Source organism: Zootoca vivipara, chromosome 10 (assembly GCF_963506605.1).
Source record: "Zootoca vivipara chromosome 10, rZooViv1.1, whole genome shotgun sequence".
Lineage (NCBI taxonomy): Eukaryota > Metazoa > Chordata > Lepidosauria > Squamata > Lacertidae > Zootoca > Zootoca vivipara.
The window spans coordinates 61448095-61460130 of NC_083285.1; the positions used below are offsets into that span (position 1 = coordinate 61448095).

At 41.8% G+C, this 12036-nt stretch overlaps 1 protein-coding gene across 6 annotated transcripts in view; it reads left to right on the forward strand.

Moving 5' to 3' along the window:
- ABCC9 (ATP binding cassette subfamily C member 9) overlaps nucleotides 1–12036 on the forward strand; it is an 85346-nt gene that overhangs the window by 28703 nt on the left and 44607 nt on the right. For 4 of the 6 annotated variants that reach the window (XM_035127133.2, XM_035127136.2, XM_035127134.2 and 1 more), the window contains exons 15-19: nucleotides 3945–4053; nucleotides 5608–5718; nucleotides 6750–6822; nucleotides 7499–7604; nucleotides 10967–11005. In XM_035127133.2, coding sequence (XP_034983024.1) covers nucleotides 3945–4053; nucleotides 5608–5718; nucleotides 6750–6822; nucleotides 7499–7604; nucleotides 10967–11005 — 438 coding nt within the window. The remainder of the gene's footprint in view (nucleotides 1–3944; nucleotides 4054–5607; nucleotides 5719–6749; nucleotides 6823–7498; nucleotides 7605–10966; nucleotides 11006–12036) is intronic. The other 2 variants (XM_035127138.2, XM_060279190.1) reach the window with 1 other exon arrangement.

Here is a 12036-nt window from a genome sequence, read left to right on the forward strand (position 1 = left end):
AGCCCGTGTGGAGAAGCAGCGAGAGTGTTGATCTAGGACCTGGGAGTCCACAATTCAAATCCCCACTCAGCCACAAAGCTTGGGGCAGTCATTGCCTCTCAGCCTAACATTTCTCACAGGGTTGTTGTTATTATTATTTATTGAATTTGTTACTCGCTTTATCTTGCCCAGGGCAACCCAAAGTGACTTACAACCAAACAGGCAAAATATAGATAAAAATAATTTGTCCAGTAGCACCTTAGAGACCAACTAAGTTTGTTCTAGGTATAAGCTTTTGTGTGCATGCACACTTCTTCAGATACCAAAGTGTGTATGCACACAAAAGCTTATACCAAGAACAAACTTAGTTGGTTTCTAAGGTGCTACTGGACAATATACAGTGGTGCCTCGACTTACGAAGGCGACCCGTTCTGCGGCGCTCTTCATAAGTCGAAGTCTTCGGTTGTCGAAGCACCCGTTCTGCGCATGCGCGAAGCAAGATTCTAGCGCTTTCTGCGCATGCGCGGACCGCACACGCCGCTTCTGCGCAGGCGCAGAACGCGTGTGCGTGTCGAAAAGACTTCCGGGGTTGTCGACTTCGTAAGTCGAAACCTTCAGAAGTCGAGGCATTCAGACCAACACAGCTACCTACCTGAACCAAACAGGCAGGCAGACAACCTCCCTACATGGATACATGAAAGCAAAGAAGAAAACAAGAAATACTTTAAAAACATCACCATCGCCCCACTCCCAACAGGCTTGGTTATAGATAAGTATAGTCTAAAGATAAGTAATGATGGCGCCAGGCGGGCCTTCTTGGGAAGAGCATTCCACAAAGGCCTGTTCTCCTATTTTTACACTCTGGATCTCTCATGGACGGTGCACGTGAAGAAGGACCTCAGATGATGACCTCAGGGTCCGGCTCACTTCATTGTGAGGAGAAAATGGAGAGAGAGAAAAAACATGTATGCCACCTGGAGCTCCATAAAGGAAAAGGTGCTATGCGAATGTAATAAGCAAATAATATTTTGTTGAGTCTAGTCTGACATTGTGTCTTGCTTAGGGCTGCCATACGTCCAGGAATTGGGCTCTGAAATTGGCACCCAGACAAATTTTTAAAAATCCAAAATACTTAATTTTGGTGGAGAGATGTTCCCCCAACCCCCCAACCCCAAGAACTTTGTCTAGATTTTCACTTTTGGGGAATATGGCAACCCTAGTCTTGCTAATCTACAGCTAGCCCTCCATTGCCTCTTTCCCAATCTGGTCACTAATTGAAGATTGAATCTGAGGCAGTAGTGGGTTGTATCCAACTAACTTTTACTCAGAGCAGAGCCATTAAAATTAGTGAACCTAGGTTAATGTTGTATCCAATGTTAGACCCACTGAAATTAATGGGTGTGGCTAATTGAGCAAAGCACCCACTCTGCTCCTGACCTACCACCCTCTCCTTCCTTTGCTAACAATTTTAACCATTTTTGTCCTGCGTAATTCTTTGCCCAAACTAATGAGGCGCTGGTTCATGCAAGCAAAATAAAGGAAAAATACATGTGCAAAATTTATGTAAGTTACAGATCTGACCTTTTCTCTGTGCAGATTCTGAATTTTCTTTTCATGCAATTTGTTTTTCCTAAACTGGAAATCCACTGCATAGGAAGCTGGTGGTTTTTTTTGAGGGGGGGGAGCAGAGGGGTCAGTCCAACGAGAGGTCTGGAAGAAAGTTGCTTTCTAACCCTAAACATGGTATCTTCCATCTTTCCTTCCAGCCTCCAAACCTGCCTTCTATTTGTTTTAATGTTCCTTCTCTCTGTGTGCTATATTTAGCTCAGCTGTAACACCAGTAGAGAATGTTTGTCTTGCTTTGCAATTTGAGCTCTCCAAAGATCCAGTTTTTTGCCAAGACAAACCTCAACCTTTAAGAAGCTTTCTCCTCCTCCTCATCTTATTTTTTTCTCTTACAGCCAAGGCAATACCCCAAGGAATATAGACTGGGCCACTCTATCCTCATTATCACCCATTCAATTAGCATATAGAATTATGTGTCCCGTTCCCAGGATAACAAAGTGGTTACTTGGTTCTGCCAAACCCCTTCATTTAGGGAATAGGCATGTTGCACTGGTAGATAACCTTTTATGGGTTTCTGTGAATGAATCCCATTTGAATTTTGAATGCACCATTGCAGTCTACTAAAGAAGGAATCTTAGCTTATGTTAATGTAAACTCCCTTAGGAGTGTGGTCATTTGAAAGACCAGGGTCATTTCCATCAACCTGCTTATTGAGCATTCATCCTGATTTCTTTGCACCAAGTTTGTAAGGGGGAGGTTACACAGTGTTGGCTGCTTATTGAACATTCATTCTGATTTATTTTGAAGCCCCCTAGATAAGCAGGATAGCACAAAATAAATCCAAGGATGTCACCATGCTTTGCAATTCCCGGCTCAAAAATACACATCTTGTCAAATATAAGGTGTGCTTTATCACCCCCCAAAGTTCTCTAGTTCAGAATAGAAAATGAGGGAGTTCCAGGCTTTCTCACCAGAGCCTTAAAATATCATTTTATAGGTGTTTGGAAAGCTGTGATTGAGATAGATTAGTGCCTGGAACTTGGATAAAATAGAAAGCTAATTTTAAACCAATGTCTTCTTCCCCTTCTTCTTCTTCTTCTTCTTCTTCTTCTTCTTCTTCTTCTTCTTCTTCTTCTTCTTCTTCTTCTTCTTCTTCTTCTTCTGCAATCACTTGTAGCCAAGTAAGATTGTCTTCCATAAACATGGTTTTAACAGTGGGGCCGTAAGTGACTATGGAGGCCAATTCTGGATCCACACGTCCTTCCACAGTGGGGACATAAGTTTCCGTGTGGGAGTTGAACATGGTGAGGGTTTGCCAAGCATGCCTTCCTCTTAGCACATTTCTCCCTTGCATCCTGAGTTTGAGTGTCTTCAAAGTCCATGACACCTTTGGTAAAGGCTTTTCTCCAATTGGAACACTTGCACGCCAGTATTTTCCAGTTGTCGGTGTTTATACTACATTTTTTAAGAATTGCCTCGAGACAGTCTTTAAACCTCTTTTGTTCACCACCAGCATTACGCTTTCCATTTTTAAGTTCAGAATAGAGTAGTTTCTTTGGAAGACGATAATCAGACATCCACACAGCATGACCAGTCCAGTGAAGTTGATGTTGAAGAATCGTTGCAGTAAGTCCTTCCTCTACCGCCCGAGTTCTTCAAACTTATTTGTAATGGGTGACCCATTTGTAAATTGAGCTGAAGAAAGTTTCTCCACTGCTAGGTAAAATTCTTCCTTGGTTGTACTACAGTGGTGCCTTGACTTACAAATGTAATCTGTTCCGAAGGCACCTTCGTAGGTCGAAAAATTTGTAAGTCGAAAAGTGCCATTGGAAACGCAATTTCCCATAGGAATGCACTGGAAACCGAAAAATTCGCAAGTCGAAGCAACCCCATCTAAAAATTCATAAGTCAAAAAAACCCTATATAAAACCACCACAGTTTCCGTTTGGATGTCGAGAAATTAGTAAGCGTGCAGCCATTTGCCCCATTCGTAAGTCGAAAAATTCGGTTGTTGAGTCGTTCGTAAATCAAGGTACCACTGCATTTGAACGCATCCCCATATGGACCAAAATTCCCAACTTAGAAGGTTAGGATGATGACTGGGCTAGAACATCCCTCCTTTTAAAGTGTTGACATGTTCTTTTCCCATTGGGGAGAAAATAATTGTGGGATCTTTGCAGCACCGCCACTCTCAGTCGGAAATGGCACAGTCTACGAGCGCTTCTTGCCCTGTGACGAACTGTTTCTCCAGAGAGCATTTGTCACAGTGCCAAGAAACATGCGGTTGGAACAAGTGGATCACACCCTATGCCATGAAGATGTTGTAATCGTTATTCAGTAGTTTCTCAGTGTGTTGCTATGACTTCTAACAGTTTCTCTTTTTCCATGTCTTGTCCCAGTGTGCAAAAACTGAATGAATTTCTCATAAGTGATGAGATTGGAGATGACAGCTGGAGAAACGGAGACCCTGCCTTAACATACGAGTCTTGCAAAAAGCACTCGGGACTTGTAAGTGCCTCTCTCTTTATAAAATTGAACTAAGCACACTAGTGACCGGGGATAAGGGAATCTGTTAATTACAGCTTCTCATTTTCCACATCAGTCTGCAAAAGTAAAAAAAAAAAATTCCTCATGGAAATTCATTAGCATCCAGTGCAATTCTTTTCCCTGAATGTACACATCTTTGTATGCAATTTTGCCCACAATACACATTTTTTTTGCAAATAAATTCCCCACAGTATAATGCATTTTTGTACGTCATTTTCACCAGTATATGCATTTTTATGCACGGTTTTTATGCATTTTTGTACACATTACTGGAAAACTGCATTGCAAAATTCAGAGATGTGCAAGTTTGGGCAGATGGCTGTGTTTTGGTCACATATTGTTTCAGAAAGTGTGAATTAGGCAGATTCACCTTAAAATGTGAACTGAATTGAATCCCCCATCTCCCATTCCTACAGGTCACTCCTGGGACTCTTGCACATGACAGGATATTTTGTACTTGATGCTGCTTATGCATGCATTCGCCTTTTTTGCAGCATCCACACAACTTCATCCTCATCAAAAGGCCATCCCATATTTTCACATAGCCAGTGTGGTGTAGTGGTTAAGAGCGGTAGACTGGGGAACCGGGTTCATGTCTCCGCTCCTCCACATGCAGCTGCTGGGTGACCTTGGGCTAGTCACACTTCTTTGAAGACTCTCAGCCCCACTCACCTCACAGAGTGTTTGTTGTGGGGGAGGAAGGGAAAGGAGAATGTTAGCCACTTTGAGACTCCTTTGGGTAGTGATAAAGCGGGATATCAAATCCAAATGCCTCCTCCTCCTCCTCCTCCTCTTCCTCCTCCTCCTCTTCTTCTAATTGGGACCACTTGTGTGGTTATTCTTCACTTATCAGAGTTTCCAAAGAAACTGCAAATTCAAATTAAACGGGGGAGGGGTGAGAAGGGGATGGCATTTTGAAGAGGATGCCGTGGTGTGGACATTGCAAAAAAGAGATTTGCACACACCAACGGCACAGAACTGCCTTGCGGAAGGTGCCCCACTTCATTGCCTTTGTTAAAAACAACACAATGAAATGCTATAAGTACATTTTGATCACGGTGAAATGGTATACATTTAAAGCAGTGGCGAGGAACCCCAAGCCACACATCTCACTGGCCCTGCCTCACACTCTGAATGTTTTCACATCAATGGAATGCGTCTTTGAACACTTGAGATAACACTTTGAATAACCTCTTGGTTATTGCATATAGTTATTGACATTCTTGATTTCACAGAAAGGCATTTTAACACATGAATAAGCAGAGGGGTTAGCTGGTTTAAATCTCCATGTACAGTATACAGCGATACAAAATAGCTTGAAAGTACTCTTTAGAAGCCCATTTCCTTATTTGTTGCAGCCGGCATTGTCTTAGAAGGGTCGTTCCTTTTGTACGCAGGAGGAAATGCCTCTTTTACTGCCATGCATAGCTTCTATACCTTTCATGCATTATCTTACTGTGTTAACCTTCTGCTAAACGTCTCTCCTTCCTTCTTCCCTGCTGTCGACCTGCCTAGCCCTCCAAAGCCATAAATCGAAAGCAGCCGCTGAGGCACCAGCTGGACAGCTATGAGCCTCCTCTAAGGATTCCAACCCGTCATTTAGACATTGATGACTGCGCTATCAAGGTGACTTGTGTTTTCAGTAGGGCAGGCAACAAGTGGTTTTTTAAGTGCATCTGCTGCCAGGTGTTCAATTAATCAACCAATTAATGAATTGCTTGTAAGCTCAAGACAGATAAGACAGATGCTATGTTGTTGTGTGGGTCACCTAACCAGGAAAGTGATGGCGAATATCTTGTTCTGGGTGGGGTTGCATTTTCTCTTAAATAACAACTTTTCATCTCAGGGTTATTATTGTGTCCTTTGACATGCAGGGCATAAAACGTATTTTATCAGTTGTGACTGGGTTTGTTGTTTTTGTTTTTGTACCCTTGTTATTATGTGCTTTATGAAATGTTAGGCTGAGAAAGTTAGAAACAAGTGTTTAATGTGAAATACACAGATTTCCCCCTCCCCAACACCTTCTTTCTTTGTAATTCTCACTCCTGTGGAATTTTCCTGGGTTTTTAAAATCTTTGGCTAGCCTGGTTTTCATATAATGCCAAGCCATGGTTTGGTTAACAAACCACAAGTTCTGCCACAGATGATCAAGCAAACCATGGCTTGTTTCACCAAAGTTCAGTCAAACAACTGCTCCCAACTTGCCTCATGCATTTTTAGCAAGGCGAGTGTCTGGGGTCACTCCATGGTTAAGACAGGGTGCTGAGTTCACACATAACACCAAGACATAATTGACAGAAACTAAGGTTGGTGCATCAATAAAGAAACTGTGGCATGCTGGTAATAAATAAACCACAGTTAAGCTGCTGGGCCGTCTTCACACACCATGCTAATCATGGTTTAACAAACCAAGGGGTAGTATTATGGGGAAACAAAGCCACGAGTGTCAATTTAGTCAACAACAACAACAACAACAACAACTTATTATTTATACCCCACCCATCTGGCTGGGCTTCCCCAGCCACTCTGGGTGGCTTCCAACAAAATATTAAAATACAGTTTGTAAGAGTTGATTATTTTATATAGATTCCTACATACACATATTCAGTATAATTGTTGCATGTCCTTGTGGTTCCAATATGTGGTATTTATTGCAGGTAACCAACGGATACTTCTCTTGGGGAAGTGGCTTAGCCACATTATCCAATATTGATATCAGAATTCCCACAGGTATGATTAATTAATAACCTCACATTTTCAACATCGTTTCATTTATCATGCCTTCTCTCATAGTCCTGGGATGGTTTAGAGGGGGGGTGCGGAAGCATCCTCCAGATGTTGTTGGACCCCAACATCCTCCAGATGTTGTTGGACCCCAACTCCCATCAGCCCCAGGCAAAGGACAGAGATGATGGGAATTGTAGTTCAACAACGGGATCCTCACTCCTAGTTTATTGAGTGCGTATGCAAGCACTCACATAGAGATTATAGATGAACACAAATGTCTGTTAATAAAAAGTCAAGCATGTTTAAACCACCAGTGCTAATCAGAGATATGACAACAGCTACAATCCTATGCACACTTACTTGGGATTAAATCACACTCCATGCGACTTACTTCAAAACAGACATATATTTTTATTGCACTATAAAGCTGCAATCATACTAAATTGAGAGTCTCCTCCTCCTCCTCTCTCTTCCTTTCTTCTATAACTGACAAATAAGAAAAGAGTCAGCAGAAACTAAAAAAGGTAATAGCTATTAAACAGCAGGCAATCAATAGTATTAACATCTAATTCATATATGTAAGCGTTCACCATTCATGTGTGTTATGATCAAAGCAACCAAGACCATTCAGTTATTGGTGGATCAAAGGGTCTAATTTTAGTCCATTGTTGCTTTGCAGGCCAAATGACAATGATTGTGGGTCAGGTTGGCTGTGGCAAATCTTCTCTCCTTCTTGCTATTCTTGGTGAGATGCAAGCTCTGGAAGGCAAAGTTCACTGGAACCGGTATGTTTGTGGGCTTCCATGTCATTTCCTTCACTTTGGTGCTTGGTGCTTTTATAGGGTTAATGAATGAACTGATCTATGAGTTTCCCTGGGGGGGGGGGGGGAGTTGACAGATGGATTTAGAGGTCACAGCTGTTAAAAAACGTAACTGCTTTGTTCCTTTTTTTGTTTTTTTTACCTATAGCTTTCATTCCAGTTATTTAATATCTTTCCATATTACACATTTAATTTTGGGATTGTGAAGTCTAGATGCTTTTCTATGAAGAGGGCATGCAGTTATATTGTGGAGCCTGATGTTTTCCCAATCCTGGCACAAGCAAATGTGGTTATGTTTTGCTGGTAATTTCAGACAGCCTGACAGAGAGGAGTTTTCAGGAAAATCCTACAGGTATTACCAAATCCAACCCTAATGGTTTCAGTTCCATGACATAACAATAAATCCCTACTATAATTCCCTTACTACATAATTCTGCATGCTTGAGTTTTCCCACTGATCTTATAAGGGTTAGCTAAGGGCTAGAAAAGAGCACCAAATACCTCTGGAGTAGTAAATGAAGATTTTGTAGTACTGAGGCTAGCCTGCACACTATCCATTCAATGTCCTTTAGATACAGGTTGTATTTTACCCCCTGTTACTCTCTGGAAAGGTAACTTATATGCTTACCCACAAATAGCTCTAAGCTAGAGCTAAATTAATAGTCAAGCATTTTCAGAGGACAGAATATGCGTATGCCCAGTGCCTCCAAGCATCCTTCTGTATATTGCCAGCAGGTTTTCTAGGGGCCTGTTGCTTGAGGAATTTGGAGGTGGAAAGTGAATAAGCTTGTCAGTGACTGTTGTGCAGTGTACACCCTGCTTGAAGAAGGTTTGATCCTGACCATCCTTGATTGAGATCACAGATGGGGGCGTAGGACTCTGCCTAAGACCCTTGAGGCCCTCTGCCATTCTGAATAGACAAACACATACTAGGCGGGTCAGGAGTTGCGAACATGTGGGCCTTGAGACTACAATTCCCCCCCCACCATCCCTGAGCATCGGCCATGTTGCCCGAGGCTGATGGAAACTGCAAGTGATCAGTGCAAGTCTCTGGCAAGAGCAGTCTGCCCCCGCTCGCCCAGCAGGGAGGAAGAGAAAGGGGATTTTGAGAGTGACGGAAAGAGGACAAAGTGGTGGTAGAGAGAGAAAATAAGGCGGCGCAGCGCCACTTTGGGTTCTGGTTCCACTCAACACAACCATGCCTGCTCCTAATAGATTAATGTGAGAAAATGTGGCCCTCAAAATAAAAAGATATACCCCTGCCCTAGTTTCTAAAGGGAGCAGCCCTGTTATGAATAGAAGTTGCACGGGGCTTCCGTGGCTTCCAATTGGCTGCAGGAGCTTCCTGCAACCAATCAGAAGCCGTGCTTTGGTTTTCGAATGTTTTGGGAGTTGAACGGACTTCCAGAACGGATTCCGTTCGACTTCCAAGGTACGACTGTATATGTCTTTTGCTTCAACTGATACTTCCTTTGTTCTAAACCTTTGCCTCATGCTCTTGGGATTTGTGTTGTTGTTTTTTTAAAGTCCATATCTATGCAGTAGTGAATTAATTAACAATGACGCTTTCTCCCTCTTGTATGTGTTTCCATCTACCAGGTGTGATTTTAGCCTGCCCAACCCATTGCTTGTTGCAGTGAAGCCTTGACCTTCATTAATATTAAGCTATGAAGCCATACTTAGCACCATTGTCATTTGCATGTATATGCTGTTTACATGTCATTTATGGAATTTGGGGTCTTGGGGTGTGTGGGAAGGATAAGAGATTGGGGAAGGAGAGTACGTCTTACATGAAAAGGTTTTTTTCCTCCCAACAGGTGTTCAAAACTATGATGTGGGACTTTGAAATAAGCATGCCAGAAAACTAAATTCACAGTTGGACTTAACAAAAGTTTGTTGTGCTCATAAAGAAGCCAAAGAGCATTTGGAGTTATAGGACCACAGAAATAAAGAATTGCAGTGCTGCAGAGAAATTTAGGCTGCTTTCATATGACCTGTTTATTGAGCACTCAACCCGATTTGCTTGTAGGGAGATTAGATAATGCTGGCGATTTAATGAGCATTCATTCTGCTTTGTTTGTGGGGAGGATATATGGTGTTGCACAAAGCAAATGCCACCCCACACTTTCCATTGCATTTCCCCATCACTTTCCTTACTGCAAAAAGTCTGAGCTTTTAGGGAAGCGGGTTTGTTGTGCAAGACCTTCTTAAGCAACTGTAATTGCATGACCTGAATTTGCCAGCATGTGATTGAATCCCACCCCCCAAAAAAGTAGTCTGGAAGTGTCCTGTTTTTGTTTCCTGCAACCCTTGCAAGGAGCCCCCTCTCCTCTTTGTCAGCAATCTCCAAAGAGTGTGAGAGGTTTGCCTATCGTGAGGGATATTGACCCAGACTTGGAGATCCCACAAAAAGTTAGAGTCCTTAGGACAGGCTTCCTCAACCTCGACCCTCCAGGTGTTTTTGGCCTACAACTCCCATGATCCCTAGCTAGAATGACCAGTGGTTAGGGATGATGGGAATTGCAGTCTCAAAACATCTGGAGGGCTGAGGTTGAGGAAGCCTACCTTAGGATCTCATAAGAATGAAATCTCTTTTTGAGATCTCAATAAAGATGAATTGAGTGCATGGGATCTTGAAGGACTTTTTATGACATCCCATGGAGGGTCAAAAATCTCAAATCCCATGAGATGCAATAATAATACAGTGTTACCTCTACTTACAAATAACTCTACTTACGAATGGAGCTCCATCCACCATCTTGGATGTGGTTTAGATAGGATTTTTTCTACTTACGAATTTTTAGATAGGGTTGCTTCGACTTATGAATTTTTTCTCCCAATGCATTTCTATGGGATTCGACTTACAAATGTGCATTCGGAATGCATTAAATTTGTAAGTAGAGGTACCACTGTAATAATAATAATAATAATAATAATAATAATAATAATAATAATAATAATAATTACAGCCACTCTGGGCAGCTTACATGCACACACACGCAGGCACACCCACACACACCCACACACACCTACACACACACATGTAAATGCTTGCCCAGTGTGTACCATGTTGGTTGCTGGTAGGGGCTCCAGAATGGAAACTGTGGGAAATTGGTCAGAATTTCTATTGGTATCTTGTTGCAGTTTTAGCTCAGTGGTGTTCTGGTATCTGTAGCAGATGCAAATGTATTTCCCCCTATTCTTCAGCATCAGGAGTTTGATTTGTTGCTTTCAAATATTTCTCCCAAGTATGTGAAATTTGCTCACCTCGTTGCTGTTATCTTTTCACCAACTACCACTAAAATACTGTTTACCATAACTTGCAGTGTATATGAAAGTGAGTCTTCTTTTGAAGCAAGCCGGAGGTATTATTCTTGAATCTTCTTCTTCTTCTTTTTGAATCCCTCCCTTTTCTACAACCAACGCCTTGTTTCCTTCCCCCAATTACAACACTTTGCTAGAGAATATTAACTAGTAAACTTCTCCAATGCAGTGGTTCCCAATCTGGGGTGGGGTGGGGGATGGGTTTAATGTCCTGGTCAAGTAAATATCCGAATATGAGCCACAAGAAATTTTAAGACCCAGTTTGGACAGCTAAGACTCTCCAAGAACCAGTGACTTCATGTAATAGAAACCAGCCCTCTCTTCCTTATCCTTCTTCACATAAACAACCTTTCATGATTCTTCTAGTTTCATTCCCAAGTTTCAGTGAATCAGGCAGCAACCCTATATCAAATGACCAGAAAGTAAGTTCCATTGAACTCAACTAGACTTGCTTCTGAGCAGACCTCATGGGATTCCACAGACATTCACTATGAACTAAGAAGAATTTTCATTTCAGCTTCTACCAGTAGCTCTTGTGGCAGCAATTGGGAACCACTGTGTTATCAGATACCTGATAACTTAAGGGAAATTAACACCGTCCAACACATTTTTGTGCCTTCTAAACTCCTGTAATGTGGAAACTTGCTAAGTTTACATTAAATGCTTCTAACTAACACTCAGTATTTCACAGCACCCATATCTCTTTTATCAAACTGCAGGTGAAGCTTGTGGAAAACGTATTGTGATGGAACGTAGCAGCGTTTTTTTAAAAACAACAACAACACACACACACACAAACGCCTGCAATTTTTTAATGCGTTTCCCATAGTTGTTATACATATTTTGAATGAGAAATTTTGAATTCAAGATTTGAATTTGTACTTGTGTTTTGAATGTGGCATTTTAACTGCAACATTCAAATGCTGTAGACACAGTGGCTTAATTTGATAGTATTGATTTGGACCGGAGAGGAAATCACCTAAGTTGTCAAATGTCAAATACTAATCTCTTTTGGATGCAACTAATTAGAACGCTGGCAGATACTAATACCAAAGCATGTCACCCATCAAAT